Below are 19696 nucleotides of genomic sequence, written 5' to 3' on the forward strand. Positions count from 1 at the left end.
TTTGGCCATGAAAAAGATTTTAACTGCAGTCAATGATCATTACGTAAATACTACACGTCGACTTTCCTCCAAACTTTCTTGGTCTCTCCTTCGTCACGGTTTATTATCGACTAGGATGCGTTTGAATCTCATCCTTACCTCGGCTCTTTCACTGGCTGGCCTAGCGCTCTCAACTCAGGGTCCGTTCTGGTGCCCAACTGGTGTTTACTTCTCTAACTAACATGCTTGCAGTGGTCCTCGACCAGAATGCCCAGACTGAAGCGAAAGCTGCTCCTGAGACTGCCATTCCTACGGACCCGGTTCTGGTGACTGCCTCCTTTCCGGAGACCAACGCCTTCGGCCGTGCGTCATACTTGCTGGCCACCTGCGCACTTTCTAACTTCCCGCCTCAGACATCGTCAACGGCGAGAAGAACACAATCAATCTTGCTGTAGAGAACAAGTCGGGCAAGAATGTGACCCTACTCAGTGTCGGCGGTGCCTTCCTCAACGCACAGACCGAGACGCTTGTCAAAAATGTTGGCATAGTTTTTGGTCTCTGTGGCAGTCAACACTGATACTGTAACAGCTCACGGCTATGACCTTCAAGGTCCCGTTGATAGACTCGGTCCGGCTGCAGGTTCCCTACGTTTTTTACAGCGAGTGCGTCAATGTACCATGATTGTTGATTCAAAGCTAACATAGCTTTCTCTAGGTTCAAGGTGTGTGGATAACGGGTTACGACATCTCTTCTTACGCGCCTTTAGCCTGGCGATATCCGTCTTACCATCTGGCTGGACCACACCCTCGGTGTGCGTATTGCCACGTATTTTAGCCTGATGCTAATTCACGAAACCAGAACGAGACCATCCGGGTGGACGCGTTTGACTCGATTGTCACCGTGGTCGAGCCTGACGTCTCTCTCTTTGATTTCAAAATGTACGCTATCCGCCGCGCAATACGGGTCGATGTCTAACTCTCTCAACAGGATTACCACCTATCTTATGACTGCGGCACTTCTCGGTGGCTTGGGCTACGTTGCCTATCTCTCCTTCGGCCCCAAACCTACCCGCAAGAGCAAGAAACGGAGTGTTCCTGAAGTCAGCGCTCCGGTTGGCACCGTCACGGCTACTGGCGCTGGCGGCTACCAAGAGGAATGGATTCCCGAGCATCACAAGCGCAAGCCCAAAACTGCTCGCAGCAAAAGTGGCACGTTGACCAGCGGCGACGAGTTTTCGGAACTGAGCGCTGGTGAGCTGAGCGAGTCTGCAAAGAAGGTCAAGGGCAAGGGCAGGAAGTAAGTAATATAGGACGGAGGTTACTCGCAAAATATCTACGTGTTATTTCACTGGATAATGATCGTGTACACAAAATGTTAGCTTCTCCGGCGCTGCTTCAGTCCTCCCCAAGCAGTCATCACGTAAGCTCTTTCTTCGCATGTGAGAAAGAGGTCGGCACAGTCACGAAGTACAGCCGTTTGCATAATTACTTGATATAGACCAGGAATTTTGGGCAGGCAAGGCTGGCAAGACCATCACAACTAAAGATGATATTGATATGATTGAGGGTCTAGTAAAGAAACTAAGAGGGAGAAAAAGAGTTGCAGAGGAAGAAGCAGGTCAAAGCAAGGCCAAGATTCTACTGTAACGTACTGGTACTTGAGCTGTATTTCCTAATGTTGATCCAACTGTCCAGAGGCATATTGACCCTGCACACAGTCTAAGTAAGCCTTAGCTGTCCTGTGCTGCAGTCAGTACATATGGTGCAAATGGCATCGCGTCGCCGTCACGGCTCAGGAAAAGAACCAGTGAGGCGGTGCGACGGATCAAACTTCTACTTCTGCGACTGACGTCGCCGTGGACCACGGATCGACAAGGCATATATCTCCCTTCGGGTCTGGTACAGTTGAGTCACATCATTTCATTTGTCTGAAGTCACTACGGCGCCATACGGCGCCGTACTGCCGTAGCACGGTGTGGCCAGCCTTGATTTGTCCAACAAAGAGCTGTATGACCCTTGAGCATCAATGACCTGCTTGGGCCGTACGCGTTATCTGTGTCGCGAGTGAGCCGCGAGCGGCGAGATTTCTTGTCACAAATATCAGTCAATCACCTCGCGTGGTTTTAGACCTTGACCTCGCTTTCTCGCAACTTTTCGCGCCCGCCTGGCCGAGCCATACATTATGATAACTAATACCAGTGACGTTATGGCACTAACTTTTTTTTTTTTTTTTGTGGCACGTTAGGTAGTAGTAGACAATCGCTTTCGCTCCCCAGTAGCCTGCCGTAGTTCTCTCGCGAGATTCCGTCAAGCATCCTAGGCCGACATCTGTCGGTCATCCACCACCCGTGAGTTGTGAGGCGGGGACTTGAAACCCCGCCAGCCGGATCAAAACCACTCGAGGAAATGCGCTGTCGCACTGGGCCCTTAGGCATCTGGTGTGGGGCTGCAGTTTCGACAAGTTCAGGGCGTGCAGGAGGGAATTGGCCCTCCCGATCACCACCCGTCATCACCCATCTCAACCGACACCCACTAAAACCCCGACCTCCCTTGACGTTGGCCAGTCATCTGGGAGTGATTCTTCGTCTTTCAGTGTTCCGTTCCAAGTTTTGTGGACTAATGCCTTGGGAATGGCCTTCTTCCCATATTTGCTTTCATTTGACATCTCTCTGTCAATTTGTAGTCTGTTGTTGATTGTCCAACACCATTTGCGCTTTATCTCGTTCTCTGAGGCGGGGTCTTTCTCGTTGATCACTCTCTCATTTCGGAGTTTCCAAATCAGGTGCGCCGACTCCGAAATCACTATGCGGAACAGTCTCGTTGCGCCGATGTCGGCCTTGTCAATCATTCCACACGCCATGATCTGGCCAGTCGTGGGCTGTGGCAATTCATTCTTCGTTTTCATCTTCCACAGCTCGCTAGCGAGTTCCCAGACCTCTTGCTGGCCTGGCGCCTCGCATTGCGTTAAGATATGCTTCATTGTTTCGTCTACGTCCCCACATCTGGGCTCCTTGCACTTTCCTTTCCACTCGTGTTCTGGTATGTGTTCCCAGTGCTTACCAACCTTATACCCATCGTGTATTAACATCCAGAGGAAGAATCTGATGTTTTTGGAGATGTCCTTGTGCCTTATTGACTTCCATATCTTCTTGTCAGACACTTCTTCCGCGCCCTCATCTGTGGCCGCTCCGCGAACTAGCGGTAGATTCCTCAGGGTTCCAGCACGCGCGAGTTTTTCCTGGTATTTAGGTGCGTTCATCTTGAGCGTTCGGATTATTTTCATCGCTGATGACTGGGTTAGTGTGTTCAGTCTAGCGCCGCTCAACCTCAGGTCCTCAACGTCGTTATCTCTAATTTCGTCTGGTTCGCTCTTCATTGCGCCCTCGCTTGCTAGGAGGTCGGCTGCCTCGTTTCCGTCGACCCCGCTGTGTCCTTTCACCCACTGGAACAGGGTTGGCGCCCTGCGCTGTCGCAGCCTCATCAGGGTTAATTTCGCTAGATCGCCGTTGGCTACCATGATGAATCCATTGTCTTCCCACCTCCGTGAGTTGACCGTCATGCCATCGATTGCATATTTTGAGTCGCTCATAATTTTTAGAGGCTGGTCCAGCGGGCACATCTCAGCTGCTTCTTTTATTGCTGCCAACTCGCCAACTTGGTTGGACGGCTTCCATTTTATTGGTATCCGTAGTGCCCGGTTTCTTGGGTCATCTGTGCCGAAGTAGATTCCAGCCCCAGCTCTCGCCTCCGCTGTTCCATTCCCAATGGCGGATCCATCAGTATACACAACTTGAAGGTCTTCGATTCCGGCTTCGTGTATCGGCTGCCTGTTCGGCGCTCTCGTGGACATGTTCCTCGTTCCGCTTTCGAAGATTCGGAACACATCCGACTTTGTTCCTTGCGTTGTTACACCGGCATCGAATACAACAACGCTTTCGTCGTCGAGGTCAATCTCGTCATTCATCTCTTCCCACACCTGGGGTTGGGCCATGCGGGGGTCCCATTTGTCTTCAAGCTCGTTCATCAAGTCCCTCGCTTTGGCGTAGCATTTGTGCGGGTGGGGGCACTTAACTATTGCCCTGGTTATCTGACATGATGCGCATCTGCAGTCTCTTCTCGCGGTGTGTCTCGCGGTTTGCATTTTCTTAGCAAGCTCTTCCGCGTCGCCTACCGTCCGGATTCTATGTCGGTTTTTTAAGCAGTTGACCACCGTCTTAGGTTTGTTGTATACTTTGACATTCCCCTGCGCGTGTTTATGGTACCATATAGGCATCGCCCTCTGTATCTCGTTCGACACAGCTATAGCTTCTATCCTTACTCCGTATTTCTTTCCTACCTGCACCATCTGGTGTAGGTCAGCACCGATTGACCTCTCTGATGATTTTGGCTCCCAGTCTTGTAGGTACGGGTTCGCCAGCACATCCATTCTGTACTTCTGATTTTTGCGCTTAGCTGCAAATATTTCATCGACCAGGTAGCACCATGTCGGTCTCGACGCGTCGATGTTTAGGTAATGCTTCAACCACATTATCGATATGGCTTCGTTTCGGGCGTATATGTCTAGGAGCTTCCTGCCTCCGACTTCGAATGGGGCGTACACAGTTTCCTGGTTGACGGTGACCCGTTCCTTCTCAGCCCATATGTAGTTCCTTACTCTCTTCTCTAGTCTCTTCTCTACATCTCGTGGCATTCCTTGGACAGTCGTGAGATACTGAGACATTCCGCCAACGATCATGGATATTATTAGGCGTCGGCCCTCCATTGTCGGGTTGCTTTTCTCCCAGAGAGCAAGGGATGTGTCGATCTTCTCAAGTGTCCTCGACCATATTGTGGCCTGTGCGACTCCGTTACCTACCCAGGCACCAAGGGTGCGTATTGGTTCTCCTTGTGCCGCAATTTTAATGTGGTCTGGGATTCTAGTTCCGTCCTCTCCGTTTATTGCGCGGTTCGCTATTACCTTGTCTCGGTATTCCCGTTTACCGATTGGGATCATTTCGGTTTTAGTGACATTGAATTTTGCGCCCGCCGCGATGCACCATTCATCAAGGACTGTCATTAGATCCTCCCAGTCGTCAGTCTTGTCCAAGTATACCATTGTGTCGTCTGCAAAGAGGGACGTTATAATTTTATCTATTTTCCCCTTTGTCTTGAATCCTTTGAGGTTGGATTTCCTTAGTGCTTCTGCAAGGGGTTCTATTGCTAGGTCAAAAAGCAGACAGGAGAGTGGGTCGCCTTGTCTGACGCCCCGTGTCACTTTGAAGGGTTTCTCGCTACGTTCACCGTTCACCATTACATATGTTTGTGCGTCGCGGTACAGCGCTTTGACAGTACTGATAAAGTTGTTTGGTATATTGAATGCTTCTAGTGTTCTCCACAAGTAGTCGTGTTCGACTTTGTCATACGCTTTTTCCTGGTCCAGTGCTACGATAACCCCATCGTGTTCGGTGGCTTCGGCCCATTCGATTATTCGTTTCGTGAGCCACACTTGGTCTCGGATCTGTCTCCCCGGGACAAAGCCGGCTTGGTCTGGGTGTATTAGGGCAGGCGCGACTTGTGCAAGTTTGATGGCCAGGGCTTTTGTCATCACCTTATAATCGGTGTTTAGGAGAGATATTGGCCTATAGTTGGCAATATCTGCCTTGTCGTTCTTCTTATACAGCGGGCACATCCAGCTCTCGGAGAACCCAGAGTTACTGACCATTCCATTCTTCTCGATGTCGTTGAACACAGTTTGCATGGCCCCGACTACGTCAAACGTCGGTTTGTTGTTCTTGGTTAATGTCTTGTGACGTTCATTCAAAGATTTCCATACCTCGTAGGGTATGCCGTCTAGCCCTGGTGCCTTGTAGTTGGCGGATACCTTGAGGGCATATTCAACCTCTTCGCGTGTCATCGGTCCCTCGAGGGTCGGTGCCAGCCCCTCCTCGAGCCTTCTGTCCAGTCTTGAAAGTACATTTTCAATCGCCGCCTCCCGGACGTCAGCAGGAGTATCTGCTCGGTCCGCTTGGAGCTTGTTGTGGTAGTTCCTGGCCATCGTTGCCATCTTGCTGGAGTTGGTCTCGTACCTCGGGTTCTCGTGGTCGCCTCCATTCGTTCGTAGCCTGCGAATGAGGTCTCTCGGTTTCGCTGGCTTGTTCAGCTTTGACCAGTATCGCCCAATGATTTCTCCTTCTAGTCTGTGGCGTACTTTGACGGTCAGTCTCGAGCTCTTATACCTCTTCTTCTGGAGTTCTACCAATTTTGCAGTGATGACGGCTCCCGCTAACATTCTCTCTTCTTCATCCATGGACGAGTCATTGATGATGTTGTCCAACCTGGCCTCCATGTCCATGATCTCCTTCGTCATCCTAGGTATGAGGATTTTTGCTCTCTCTCGCGCTTTGGCGCCGACTTCCTTTTTCAGGTCACGCCAAAGTGTCTGGGCGTTCTCGTTTGGGTTCCATTCGTCTTCGCTGAGTTGTTCTACTTTAGCAAGGAAATATCTGCCCCGTTCTGTAATGAAGTTGAGGAGGATGCGATCCTTGAGTATGTGTGCTGGCCACACCCATCTCCCATGTCCAATGGTGGGTGCTTCCGCTGTTGTCAGTTTCACAGATACCATGTCATGGTCTGTTTCTATTCCTACTGACTCAATTTTCCACTCATAGGTATCTTCAAGCATTTCTCTCTGGACGTATATTCGGTCCAGTCTTGACCTTGCACCGCCTTGCGCGGCGGTCTGCGAGTACGTGTACGCTATTGTTGTCGGGAAGGTGTCCCGCCACCCATCTATTAGTCCTAGGTATGACTTCAGGTCGTCTAGGGCGTCGACAGCATCCGGTTCATCTTCGCGTGCGGGCAGTCTATCAACAGCTGATTCGACAATGTTCATGTCGCCTCCCATTATGTCTGGTCTGCGGATCTCTGGGTGGTCTTCGTAGAATCTCTTGATTGTCTTCCAGAACTCCTCGTTCTCTCGGTCGTCTGTTGGCGCATACACGCCCAGGACGGAGAGGGGTGTGCCATCACCATTCTTCAATTCTAGGATGAGGGCTCTCCCCGGTACTATTTCCCGCCTGGTAATGTTCTCAGTTTCTACAAGAAATTTATTCAAAACTATTGCCACGCCTTGGGCATTTGCTGTTTCAGTGTTCTTCGAAAACTCGAGTCTAATTGACCGACCAAACAGAGCGTCGACTCTTTCTTTCCTTTCGTCATCCATGTGGGCTTCGCCCACAATCAGTACCCCGGTTTTCTTCTCGCGCATTAGCTGCCATATCTCGGGCCACTTGTTCTTCTCATTTCTGACGTTTGCGTGTCCAAACCCTTTCACATTCAGGGCTGACACCTTGATCGCCGACTTAACGTTTTTCTTCCCGGTCCCGCCTGCTTGCGCCGGTCCGGGGTAGAATCTGTCGTTTGCATTATTTTCTATTCGGCCCTGTCTATAACAGTGGTTCTGCTCGTCTTGCTCTCCAGACGGCGTCCCGTTTCCATTTCGGGTTCCGTTTATCACGGTTTCCCCATGATCTGGGGTTGGGCTCCTTCGTTCGGGCCCTTGCACGTACTGTGCATTGTCAACGTTTGCATTAACGTTGCCCGGAGTCTGTATCGCATCCGGGTTGGCGTCCGGCCAGCCATCATCGAAATCCTGTGGGGTTATGTTCCAAGGGAGCAGACCCGTCCAGAATTCCTCCAGCTGGTCATCTGCCCATTCCCCTCCATCGGATTCGCTGTCACTGGAGCTCTGCTGATCGGTGGCGGAACCAGCGTCTCCTCGAGCGTCACCGTCGTTGTCCCAAGCCGTAAGTTCGTCTCCATATGAATCTGCAAAGCAGTTAATAAAGGTGGTTTGAGGTTGAGTAGCAAGATAAGGCCCGCCGGGATTCCCGCTAAGAATGCCGACGGATGTGCCTACCGTTTGGGGTTGGCGGGGTATCGCTTCGTGTCTGCCCGAGCAGACAAAAGCCCTACCCTGCCATGCCAGGACTGCTGGCCGGCGGACCCCGACCTAAAAAGGTCCCGCCGTTGCGGCGCCACTGACCTGGATTCGGCAGAGTTTGAGGCTCTGCTCGTCACCAGGTCAATGACGCGTAACCCTCCCCCGTTTCCTGTCCCGTCTCTACAGATGGTCAGTAAATGTGGCGGGTTCGGGCCGCGTGTGCCTATAGCACACGACTTCTTCCAGTCTCGGGCTTGGGGTTGTTCAAAAGCAGTACTATCGCGTCGAAGAACATGTGTGTGTAGGTAGCATTAGATAGCTCGGGTCAGGTATCGGAACGGGCCTCCACTAGTAGGACGTAGTTAGCTGTCGCGTCATCTATGCCTTTCAAGAGCCTCTCCGCGCTCCATGCTCTGCGCCGGAGTACTCCAACGGCTCCTTGGTTCGATGTCTCTTCGTTGGATATTTGTGGAGGTGGTTGGCCCTCGTTCTGAATTTTGGGGGGTCGGAATCGTGGTTCCATATTCGCAAATGCTTGCGCCGTTGACGACGGCACGTATGGGGTCGGGATCTCCGGTGTGGGGGCGCTACTGGGTGGTCGCGGGTTCGGTTCGTCATTCATCCCTGCTTCCGAGGAATTCTTGTCGGTTTTCTTCGACATCCGCGAGTTTCCTCTGGGGTAGAGTCACTCATCCCTTAGTTCCGGCATTTTCGGGAGGCAGCAGGTAGTGCGCTGAGGGCAATTCGATGGGGGGCTGTCACAGCTAGCCAGCTTGCAGGCCACGTGATAGGAAGTTTTTTTTGGGTGTGAGGGACGGTCCAGCGTCGGAGCCCGGTGTCGGGATGCTTGGCCATCGGTGCTCCGCAAGTGTTGGTCAGGTTTCCACTGGGTCCATTATGACACGTTGGGGGGGAGCTGGCTCTTCTGGGCCGTAGAATTCAGGAAGGGTTCTGTGGTTTGTCGACCTCCCGCGGTGGTCAACGGGGTGGCTCCTCGGGCAGAGCTCGTTGTTCTTAAGGTACACGGTGAAGGTTTACGGGGAGAGGAATCGTATTTTGTCGTGTCGCGCGTCAGGATTGTACGGCAGGAAGGGTAAGATGCCCAATGAATGTGCCCTTCGTTCGGCAAGTTTGGTTTTCGACCCTACAGGCCGCCCCGTCTGTGCAGGGTCCACGACGTGTGGCCAGAGCGCGTATATGCCTCCACACCGCGCACTGCGGTGGGGGGTTCTGTGCGGACTCGTCCCATCACCAAAGAGATGGTGGTGGTTCGTGATCAACACAGCCCCCTATGGCACTAACTTCAAGTGCAGGTGTTCGCAGTTTCCCCCAATTGCGGGCTTTTGAATTGGCGCAGCAAACTATGATCAACAGATATAAAAACCTCAGTCTCCCCATCTTCAACTGTGGGGATCGACCGTTTTTCTTGTTATCTCCCTTCGTGTTATGGCTGCATGGGTCGTCTTTTCGCTATGCGCCGCTTCCCTCTCGCTTGCATTGACGCAAACTTCCTTTCAAGTCCCTCTTCAACCTGAGCAAATCCATCAGAACGACTCCGATTACCACCAGTTCAAGTGGCCCATCCGCAAAGTCGCTGTCATTGGCGCTGGTGTAAGGTTCGGGTTGCAATTTCGTGTCCTGAACTTCGCTTCCAACTGCCTTATAGCGGGCTTGTTGCATACCGCGAACTGGTCGATGCAGGCCTGGACGTCAAAATCTTCGAAAGGGACGAAGTGCCAGGCGGTGTATGGCATTATTCAGATGAAACCCAGGGTCAGCCGCCAATCCCGAATGTGGACCCTCAGGTGGCCGACTTTGTGCCCTCGCTGCCACCTCCAAACGCACCCCTGCCGCATGTGGTCTATCACAATGACCGCAATGACAACACAGGGGTGACTAGCGCCGAACGCTGGAGGGATCATCGCGCCCCACATGGAGTCTGGGCGTCACTGACTTCAAATGTACCTGCTGTGAGCCATCATTGACTTTGGTTTTCCGACACTAACTGATCCTCTAGCCTCTGATGAAGGTAGATTTGTGATGACTCGTATAAAGTTAATGTCATACGCCTTTTACAGTTCAACAGGCACGAGTGGCCCCCAGGGAGTCCTTGGAGTCAGACTCTTCTCCATCGCACTCGTTCTCATCACTAAGCAATCAACAGATATTCCTCACCTTAACCTCCAGCGTTACCTCCGCTCTGTCTATTCCTTCTATGGGATCAATGCCAACGATCGCAGTCCCCACATCTCGTACAATACTCGCGTCGAATTAGTCGAAAAGCGACATGATTCTTTCGGGAATGAACATGGATGGAAGTTGACCGTTAAGAAATTGGAGCGGTTGAGTCCTTCATCGTGCAAAGAAAAATGGTGGACCGAGGTTGGCTCTTTTACTATTCGTGTCTTGTACTAACTGGCGTAGGATTTCGATGCCGTGGTGGTTGCAACGGGCACTTTCAACGGACCAAATATGCCGAACATTCCGGGACTCATTGAATGGCACCGCAGATACCCGGAGTCCATTCTCCACTCCCGCGAATATAGGCGCCCTGAAATGTTTGCCAACCACTCCGTTCTGATTGTTGGAGCCGGGGTACTTACTTATAGCCTTCCATTTTATTCTCGCTCATCTGGTGTTGTAGCCCAGTGCCACAGGCATTGCTGCAGATCTCAACCCGCTCGTGAAGCGTAACGTGCTTTCCTGGAGGCAAAGTGAACGTACGCCGACTTGAATGTTTCCGAAGGAATATATCTAACGCTTCTTCAGGATCAAATACGCCTGTTGTCTTCCTGAATCTACTGCCTCAAGGCATTGAAGTTGTGGTCGGCATCCACCAATTCCATCCAGAGAATCGCACGATTGAACTGTCGGATGGGACAGTAGGCACCATGACAATTTTCTGCGCAGCTTGAATCAATCCCCCGTAGTTTCTTTCTGACATCGACGAAATTATATTATCCACTGGATACCGATACACATTCCCCTTTCTACCTCAATATCACAACTCTTCCATCAAAGGCAACGAAGAAGGGCCGCAAGACCAACCACAGCCGATAGTGACTGACGGCACCCACTTCCGTTCGCTCTGGCGGGACCTATTCTACATCGATGAGCCCACGCTGGCGTTCATCAACCAGGCATGCTATTCTAGGCCATCCTCATTCCTCGCTGACAGAGAGCGAACCAGAACCTCAACGTTGTGACTTTTACCTGGGGCGAAAATTTCGCGATTGCCTTAGCCAAGGTATGGACAGGCACTGCGCGGCTTCCAAGTCGCCAGACGATGTGGAAAGAATATCGGGACTGGGTTGCATCGCAGGGCGGCTATGGCAAGTGGCTGCTGTTCATAAAATGGCAGAAACAAGAAGGTGTGTAACGAAAGTTGACCTTGACTTCGACTCTCAAATGTGATCACATAGAAATCGTGTCGTTCTTTTCGAGCTGGTTGAACACCGCGGCCTACCAATTCGGCGGCAAACAGGCAAGCCGTCCACTACATCTTTCGAATAATATGCTGATTGGCCACAGGCTACTCCCTCGGATCCAAAGTGAGTTCAAGCTGACCATTCTTTTCCTTTCAGAAGTTGATCACGTTCTTGTGTAGCGAGAGGGAGCTCCTGAATGTCTGGGGTCGCGCATTCTTTGCAAATAGCAATCCAGTCAAGTTACCATCAACCGAGCGCAAACAACAGTTCGGTGGGCACCAGCAACAAGTAGATAGTTTAGAATACGCGCACAGTTTACTGGCGTACTTTACCAGTGGATACTAGGGGGAGACGAGACGAGACGGTACATAAAGATGAAGAAGGGCGTTGATAATACACAGACCGACTTTCTTCGTCCCACAGTGTTGCTAGCATAAAAACCAAGCCGTGGTCTCCGTAAACGCGAAAAAAAGAGTGTTCAATTCTAGATATATAATGAGCAAACCCCAAAGGCCAGATGGAAAGCAAAGCTTGCCTCTGGAATCCTCACTATTGTGATTTCCTGAAAGGGCATGATTAGCACTGTGTAAGGCTAGAGAAGGACGCCGACCTGTTGTTTGAAATACCGGCGATTCTCTTCGTCAATGAGGACGAGGTTGAGGTAATACCGCGTGCTGAACTTCTTATTAATATCGCGGAAAGTCGGTGTCAGGTCGAAGCCGCCGAGGAAAAGTCGAATGGGAATAGTCTCGCCGCGGACTGGAGCGCCGTCCATTATCTCAAACTTGGTTATGGTTTCGCTTTCGTTATATTGGTTGGGTGGAGAGCCTGTGGTTTCCCGCCGGATGATAGAGAGCTCCATGTGCTTGATCTTGATTCGGACAAGCAAGAAATAAATCTTGCCGACAATGACGTCCTTGAGGTGGTATCTATATGGTGTATAGGAAAAGAGGCAAAATGAAGCAAGGCTATTGACTCACTTGGATTTGTTGTACTCAAACTCGATATGCAAGCAGTCCTCGATACCGACCTCCATCTTTATGGTGGCGTTCGTGTCTGCTGGGGGACGGAAGGAGTGCACCCAAATGTCGCGCTCTTTGGTGACGTCCGCCATCCGCCGTGATATGCCGACTCGAATAAAGTATCTGTAAACGGAGTTGACGACGCAGAGCCATCTACTGAGAAACCGTACCTTAGCTTGACGTTGATGCCCTGGTAGCTCTCGTATTGCTTCTCCACATTCTTGAAATTGAATTCGAATGTCTGTGCTTGCCGCATCTCACCCGGGGCGGCGAGTTCCTGTGAAAGTGACAAGAATTCATGGTGGTGGCCCCGGTCATAGAATAATTCTGGAAATGTGAGATTGGTACATGCCTCGACGATGATGAACACACCTATACTCCCCACAAACTCGACTTTGATTCCGTCATGCTGCAGTTTCTTCCCGTCTCGGACTCGTATCGCAACCTGGGTTGGCACGTTTAACACAGAGAGCAGTCCAGGAAACCCTCAGCACGAACTTGGCCGCTGACAGAGTCTCCGTCGAAATACACAGGACAAGAGACCGTCTTCTCCTTGTCGGTTTTGGCCTCGACCTGTTTGCGCTGCTCCTCTGAGTCAAGTTTGATGTCGACGTCGATGGGGGACGCAAAGAAGTAAGCAGCCATGATTCAGTGCCACTCAAGACGGTGGAGAAGTAAAGTGGTTGCGCAGTGCAAGTCTGTAATAATCGCTCACGTGTCGAGGCACTTTCCGCTTTACCGTCTAACTTGCGTCTAACATTCGAGTTTGGGCTTTGGAAGCTTTTGCAACGCGCGCAACAACAACGACTAAAAACGCGGCTAGAAAATACCCTGACAGTCCCTAGCACCACTCCATCTATAGTTCCCTTCAACCATGTAATTTGGCGTTCTGATGGGTTTTGGAATGGCCCTACTATGCACCAGTGCATATGTTTTCAACGCAAGGGCTAGATGACCTGAGAGACGCCGGGTTGAAGGCAAGACGTAGAGAAAGAACAAAAAAACCCACCTTCGGTGCCAAACTAGCAATCTTTCCCCACCCTTTCATCCGCAGGTCTGCACTGACAACACCAGCAATACGGGTCCCGAGCATCTCGCGCTTGTTGTTGAGCAAGACGGCAGCGTTGTCGTCGAAGCGGATGAGTCGGCCGTCAGGTCTTCGCACGGCTTTCCGTGTCCTGACAATAACTGCCCTCCGAACGTCCCCTCTTCGCACTTTGACCGCTGTGACAGAGGCTGCAGCTGCAGCAGACACAGGCCGTGCCCGTTGAACAACAACCACAATCTCATCCCCCACCGAACCCCACCCGTTATTGACTTTTTGCTTCAATACGTTGACGCACTCGGCGACCAGGGCGCCGGAATTGTCTATTATCTATTGGCGGGTGAGTAATGTCAATTTGAACGTTGTGGCAGACCGACATTAAGTGTGCCCTTCAGCCCAATCATCGCGTCGAAAGCAAAATATGAGTGTGGTCACGTGATGGAACTTGAGGAAAAGGTGTATGAACGCCTGCGCAGCTCATCGTCGAACTTGTACATGATCTCAACGGTAGGCGTATATTCCAGAAAACCAAGATGACAAAGATTCGATTCACACAAAAGAAGAAAGTTGATTAATCACCAGTCCCCTCCACCATCGTCTCCCCCACCATCGTCTCCGCCCCATCCTCCTCCTATACGACGAATTTAAAACCACTCAAAGCAAAAAATTTCACGACATACCGTCATCGCCTCCGCCATCATCGCCTCCGTCAAACGCTGAAGCAAGCAAAGCACCACCAAGAAGTCCACCGGCACCGAGAGCAAGAGCGCCGCCCATTCCCATACCACTCTTCTTAGGCTGTTCTTGGACATACACCGTCTGAACGGGAGGCGGCTGTTGCTGATGATTCCCGAACATCCCACCGAAAAGACCTGATTTGGCAATCTCAGTCAAATCAGTGGAGATCGGGTAACGATAACACACCTTTGCCACCTTGGTCTTGAGGGGGAGGTCCTTGGTAGCCCTGATTGTAAGGTTGATATTGACCGGGAGGGGGAGATTGCTGGTAGCCTCCGTTGTAACCTCCGTTGTAGCCACCGCCTTGTTGTGGCGGGTAAGGACTCTGCCCGCCATATTGTCCAGGATAAGGACTACTGCTCTGAGAAGGGTAATATCCACTGTTGTTGTTGTTGTTGGGAGGAGGAGGCCCCGATGGCGCTGCATAGCCTTGAGGTTGTGGGGGGCGGCGGTGGGGCACCAAGGGGATGAGTCCAGGTTGTTATAGGCGGAGAAGCAAGCGTATTGACGTAGAACCTTGGGAGAGGAGTTCAGTGGAGTACAATCCAACCAGATTAAGGAAAAGCTAACCAGGCATTATAACTGTGATATTTGTAAGGAATCATTAAGGGGCATGAGTTAATGGACAGACTTGGGGTCGAACTGGGTAATCCATCCACTCGGTAAAGGACGGGCGTCTGGGTTGGTCCGTGGAGGGCCGCCTCCGTAAGGAGGTGGTTGGGACATGGAGATTGAGGAGAAGGACAAAGGTCTTAATAAGCTGAACAGCTTTGCGCGTGACAAGTCCACAACATTCGGACTGGCCGAGAAACAAGTGGCAATAACTGCGCATGATTCAGTCGTCGTAGATGCGGTGCCTGTTATGCTCGGAGAGATTCAACTCATTCATAGTTTGAGTCGGAGACTTCTATGAGTTCTTGACCATCGGGCGAGGAGATGGGTGAACAAACGGCAAATGCGCGCAGAGCACTTCCAAGGCTCTTTGGATCGAATTATTGAGTCTTTTTCGAGAGCGCCTCTGCATCGTGGTTGTTGAAACAATTGAAACTCAAGTTCACGTCCCGTCACACATGACAGTCACACTCTGCTGAACTTGTCGCGCGCCATGACTGAGGACTTGCACGACCCGACTTGCACCCAATCGCAATGTCTTAAAAGCCAAACAGTCGACCGCGGATAGATGCGCTGGCACATGAACAATGCCGAGTGCTTGGCTTCTATAGACTATCGGTACCAACTGCCTCAACTCCAACTCGAAGTTGAAGCTCAACACCACGTTTACACTCCATCTTCTAACCTGAACGCCAGAACAGCGAGAACGTGTCTGATGGTATCCCGTGTTGTTATTCTCCGACAAACCCCAGCCGATTAGGGACCGCAATGGACGTTGAGTTCTCCATCGAGGCACGTCATGACTCGAGTCCTACCCAAGCCCGGCGACGATTCTAAATAGCCCAAACTGTCAAAACGACGCTACTCTGGGAATTTACGGCCAAAACTCCCCACTTCAAGGGCTATTTTTAAACCTAGCCGCCCTTGCCCCGTACCCAGAATGAGGCGCCGCCAACCCGGCCATGCGGATGAAGGCGAGAACCAGTCCAAGGTAAAAAAAATGCTCATGAAAAGAGGCAAAAATACGCTTTCAATGCAAGCACTCGCGATCTCGACGGAGGAATGCCTAAAAATCGGCAATGAGGGATCATCGAAATGTCACCGCTACAGCTCCGGGCATGATTTCTGTCGTTTGTTGAATAACGCCAACATAGTTAGCTCGGCTTAAATACCGGTGGGGCAGCCGCGGCCAATGTAGGTGGCCTTCCTGCCTGTCCGCCCAATGTCACCCTCAGCCTCACTCGTCATCTCCCTCTTGTCTGCCTCAGCAGTCTTCGCCCATTCGTCTCTGGTCTACCCATTGCTATCTCCTCAATCAACGCTGACACTTCATAGAAATACCGCGCAACACCGCAGGTGTATGGTATGTCGGCGCATCTTTTCACAGCGGTGAGCTTGAATGTACTTCAGATGCGTGTATCAAGGCTAATGATGTCGCGTTAACCTTTGTGGGTACTTTTTCATTGCTTTGCGTCTTGGAGCTCATCGAAAGTTTCAGGATGATGGTGCATATACTCGACTTTTCGAGACTTGCTAGCTCAAATGATGCTACAGGACCATATATCTACCTTCGCAGTATCTCGGACCATTTCACAGCTGCTGGTGCGAAGGTGAGCACTTGGAGTCAAACGGTACTGATGCTTTGTTGACTTCAGGCAGGCGACATTTTTCATGAATGGTTAGTGGATCAATTACATCTTGACGTGCCATGGGGTGACAAAAAATATAGGAAATAACTGGGACTGCATCTACAACCCGGACCGAATCTCCGATGTAAAATACGCATACGCCGCTGGCCACATGATCGGGTCGCACACCTGGAGCCATGCCGATTTGCCCACCCTTTCGACGGCTCAAATTCAAGATGGGATGTTCAGAATGGAGGAAGCCTTTTCGAGGTTCGATCTCAAAACTTGGCTTTCTCGGCTCACACTTATGCTCTCCGCCAGAATTCTCGGAATCAAGCCTGCCTTCATGCGTCCTCCCTTCGGCGACTACAACTCGAACATTCAAAGTATTGCCGCTGCACGTGGCCAAAGTCTCGCGTTGTGGGACTGGGACACGGGTGACGCAGATGGCAATACGACCGCACAATCCGAGGCACTATATCAAGATGTCATCAACGCGAAGGTCACCAACGCGTTGATTTTGGAACATGAGACAGAAGGTACATGGTAGTACGTTGTTCGAGTGCGAATGTTGCTCAACACGCTTCTCAGAAACAACATCGACCACTCTCGTTCCGTTCGCCATCAACCTTTTCCAAAGTCATGGTTACAATGTGAGTGGGCCACACCGCGACTTTCTTTCTGTGAGACTGATTATATAATAGCTCGTGACCATGGCTGAATGTCTTGGCGTTGACCCATACCAGGCCATTGGCGTCCCTCAAACTCAGAGCGTGAGCCTTATGGTTATTATTTGGAACTGAGAGCTTAATTTACAGTCATCATGGACTTGCGATGGTACCCCTGATCCTGGAGCAGCATGTGGAGGCTCGATTGCTTGTGAAACGGGCACCCCAGTATTCTCTTCCACTACAACGAGTGGTTCTACAGGCCCGACACCGACACCGACCCCAAATCAGTACTTCCATCCTAGTGCAAGCGCGTCCAAATGCCTGACTGCTGCCTCCAATGCCGACGGTGCTGCGGTCGAAATTGAGGATTGTGTGTCGGGCGGGTCGACGTCACAGAGCTGGACAATCTCCGGCAACTTGTTGCAGATCTTTGGGACGCGTTGTTTGACGGTTCCCCCTGGCTCTTCGGCTGATGGAACTAAGCTCCAGGTGCGAACATGTTTTGTGGGATGGTCGACAGACTTAGCTTGAATCAAGATTTCAACCTGCACAAATGGCAACACGAACCAGCAATGGATTATATCTGGAAACACTCTGCAATGGAGCGGACACAGCTCTTGCTTGGACCTCACCAACGGTGTAGCGACCAATGACAACCCGGCAAGTCTTAAATTTTCAGTGTTTACCCTCCATCTAACGACCAACTGCTAGATGCAAATTTGGACCTGCACTGGCGGTCCTAACCAGGCTTGGACTCATACCACTGGCCCTGGTACATCCGGCGGCGGCGGACAAACCATCCGACCAGGTGCTAGCAGTAACACATGTCTCAGCGCCCCCAGTGCCGCAAACGGTGGCCCAGTCGTCGTCCAACCTTGCAGCTCTGGTTCAGCCAGCCAACAATGGAGCCATGTCGGCAATACACTTGTTGTCTATAACAGCTTCTGCATGGACATAACTGGGGGATCGACAACGGCTGGTACCAAAATCCAGATTTGGTCATGTACCCCAGGGCAGACAGGCGATGCGAACCAACAGTTCACTGTGACTTCTTCCAAAATGATCCAGTGGGTCGGGCAAAACGATTGCATTGACTTAACGAATGGGAACTTGACAGCGGGCAATCAGGTACTCACTCCGTTCATTCCCAACGTTATATTTTAATGTATCTCAAGGTTCAATCCTGGACTTGTACCGCAAACAACTCCAATCAGATTTGGAATTTCGTGTGAATTATCGTTTTAATGAGACAATTTGGACAATCACTGCTGTAATTACAGTCCCAATCTATCTGTTTCTTCTTGCACACGTTTTTCCAATTTTGGCTGCGAGCGTTTATGCTGATGTAATCACATGCAATCTCATTCATTCTGGCTCGTATTACTCGGCAGTCTGAGAGAGCTACGAGGCTGTGAACTGGTTGCTATGCATGGTCCAAAAAGTCTCGACGCCAGCGAATGGCGATTGAGGTTTCGGATGATAGGTTCTGAAGCGTCCAGACGGCATTTCATTTCATCAACCAAGATCAAACCAGAATCCTCGTCGTCGTCGAGCGAGATTTCCAAGCCTTCGTAAACAGGCAACTGGGCGGGGAAACATCCGCTTGCGCTGAGCCATAAGAAGTGAAGAACTAGCGTAGTTCGTGTGCTGCTGTCGATAACACTCATACCACTCCACGGCTTTCAAGGCGAAGTCAGCTAAGAAGCCATAAGTAAAGGTACCGTTGAACACAAAATGCAACGAACGAGGATCGGTAGGCGTTTTGGTGAATCCGAGATGGAGACTGAGACTACGTAACTCTTCGCATCCAAAAGTGTTGCGGGGGAGTAAGCAACCGATAGGAAGAACAGGGACTTTGCGCTTGCAGCAATGTTCTACGGCATCCGAGAAGCCAGCGATGAAACAACGTGCATTGCCATTTAGGCGAGCGTTTTCTGTCAAGTGGGGGTCCTCTATGTCCAACAGAATCTGTTGCAAATGCCACGAGTCAAAGGAGTCCGATTTAACAAGCTTGAAGCCCATATCATGGAATGCTTCAAAGGTACGACCAACGAGTGCGCTTCACAAGTGTCAGCTGACGAGGAGGAAAAGACTGCTTATCCCATACCGGTTTTGCAGAGTGTTATATTTCGTTCGCATTAGACTTTTCCATGAAATTCCGCACCACTGTGTGAGACTGAAGATAACATTGCCTGCCCAGTCTTCAGTCTTCATCAGCCAGAGACCAAAATGAATCGGAGTCAAAACACCAGCAGATGAACTAAGGTCCTGAGAGGAAAACTTAGCATCCTGGAGCAGGCGGCTGTATATTTGATAGTTGTTGGATTCCGGGTCTCGGATTGCCTGCGACGCGTTGAAAATGAAGCGAAGGCAAAAGCGGGTGCCGTCGACAGCAATCCCTTTGGCGTAGTAAATAGTTGCCATATCTTCGAGTCCCCAGATCGGAGCATTGGAAAGGAAAGCACGTTTACGTTCCCCATCTCCTGGCCCATTGGCGTAGAATGCTTTGGCGGGTACGCGCAGAATTTGTGCCACTTCAGGAAGAGCGGAAAAGCGTACACGCTCCGAGTCGCCGGCTATACGGAGTCTTTGAGCGGTGAATGAGGTTGAAGTTTCGTCGAATTTGACTTGGATTGTAAGTCCCATGGAAAGG

The 19696-nt window shown here is 51.0% G+C and overlaps 7 protein-coding genes across 7 annotated transcripts; 3 read left to right on the forward strand and 4 right to left on the reverse strand.

Annotated features, from left to right (window-relative positions):
* Window positions 1–61: 61 nt before the first annotated feature.
* Window positions 62–1279, forward strand: MIND_00681100 (uncharacterized protein; the record flags this gene model as incomplete). The annotated part of the gene is made up of 8 exons (XM_037363522.1): window positions 62–179; window positions 232–342; window positions 393–517; window positions 568–641; window positions 694–700; window positions 746–790; window positions 838–917; window positions 967–1279. Exons 1-8 carry the CDS (start codon window positions 116–118, stop codon window positions 1277–1279), a joined length of 819 nt encoding a protein of 272 aa, XP_037219166.1. The 5' UTR covers window positions 62–115.
* Window positions 1280–9345: 8066 nt separating this feature from the next.
* Window positions 9346–11672, forward strand: MIND_00681200 (Dimethylaniline monooxygenase; the record flags this gene model as incomplete). The annotated part of the gene is made up of 13 exons (XM_037363523.1): window positions 9346–9515; window positions 9566–9869; window positions 9917–9928; window positions 9978–10014; window positions 10064–10281; window positions 10324–10494; window positions 10544–10619; window positions 10669–10781; window positions 10830–11039; window positions 11090–11270; window positions 11322–11383; window positions 11431–11450; window positions 11507–11672. 13 exons carry the CDS (start codon window positions 9346–9348, stop codon window positions 11670–11672), a joined length of 1740 nt encoding a protein of 579 aa, XP_037219167.1.
* A 133-nt stretch (window positions 11673–11805) lies between these two features.
* MIND_00681300 (uncharacterized protein) lies at window positions 11806–12994 on the reverse strand (the record flags this gene model as incomplete). Its single annotated transcript, XM_037363524.1, has 7 exons — window positions 11806–11811; window positions 11863–11889; window positions 11938–12256; window positions 12308–12472; window positions 12520–12676; window positions 12722–12794; window positions 12848–12994. The coding sequence occupies 7 exons, from the start codon at window positions 12992–12994 to the stop codon at window positions 11806–11808; spliced, it is 894 nt and encodes a 297-aa protein (XP_037219168.1).
* Window positions 12995–13296: 302 nt separating this feature from the next.
* Window positions 13297–13798, reverse strand: MIND_00681400 (uncharacterized protein; the record flags this gene model as incomplete). The annotated part of the gene is made up of 3 exons (XM_037363525.1): window positions 13297–13305; window positions 13359–13724; window positions 13772–13798. 3 exons carry the CDS (start codon window positions 13796–13798, stop codon window positions 13297–13299), a joined length of 402 nt encoding a protein of 133 aa, XP_037219169.1.
* A 171-nt stretch (window positions 13799–13969) lies between these two features.
* Window positions 13970–15017, reverse strand: MIND_00681500 (WW domain-containing protein; the record flags this gene model as incomplete). Its single annotated transcript, XM_037363526.1, has 7 exons — window positions 13970–14025; window positions 14075–14279; window positions 14319–14457; window positions 14514–14648; window positions 14703–14714; window positions 14764–14956; window positions 15014–15017. 7 exons carry the CDS (start codon window positions 15015–15017, stop codon window positions 13970–13972), a joined length of 744 nt encoding a protein of 247 aa, XP_037219170.1.
* A 949-nt stretch (window positions 15018–15966) lies between these two features.
* Window positions 15967–18275, forward strand: MIND_00681600 (uncharacterized protein; the record flags this gene model as incomplete). The annotated part of the gene is made up of 14 exons (XM_037363527.1): window positions 15967–16035; window positions 16080–16107; window positions 16155–16192; window positions 16243–16249; window positions 16299–16354; window positions 16404–16422; window positions 16474–16642; window positions 16694–16911; window positions 16964–17025; window positions 17077–17145; window positions 17191–17532; window positions 17581–17721; window positions 17755–18171; window positions 18219–18275. 14 exons carry the CDS (start codon window positions 15967–15969, stop codon window positions 18273–18275), a joined length of 1692 nt encoding a protein of 563 aa, XP_037219171.1.
* Window positions 18276–18558: 283 nt separating this feature from the next.
* On the reverse strand, window positions 18559–19689 carry MIND_00681700 (uncharacterized protein; the record flags this gene model as incomplete). Its single annotated transcript, XM_037363528.1, has 3 exons — window positions 18559–18740; window positions 18789–19102; window positions 19151–19689. The coding sequence occupies 3 exons, from the start codon at window positions 19687–19689 to the stop codon at window positions 18559–18561; spliced, it is 1035 nt and encodes a 344-aa protein (XP_037219172.1).
* Between the last annotated feature and the right edge of the window lie 7 nt (window positions 19690–19696).

Source organism: Mycena indigotica (assembly GCF_014461135.1).
Source record: "Mycena indigotica strain 171206Taipei chromosome Unknown Mind.scaff0006, whole genome shotgun sequence".
Taxonomy (NCBI): Eukaryota; Fungi; Basidiomycota; class Agaricomycetes; order Agaricales; family Mycenaceae; genus Mycena; species Mycena indigotica.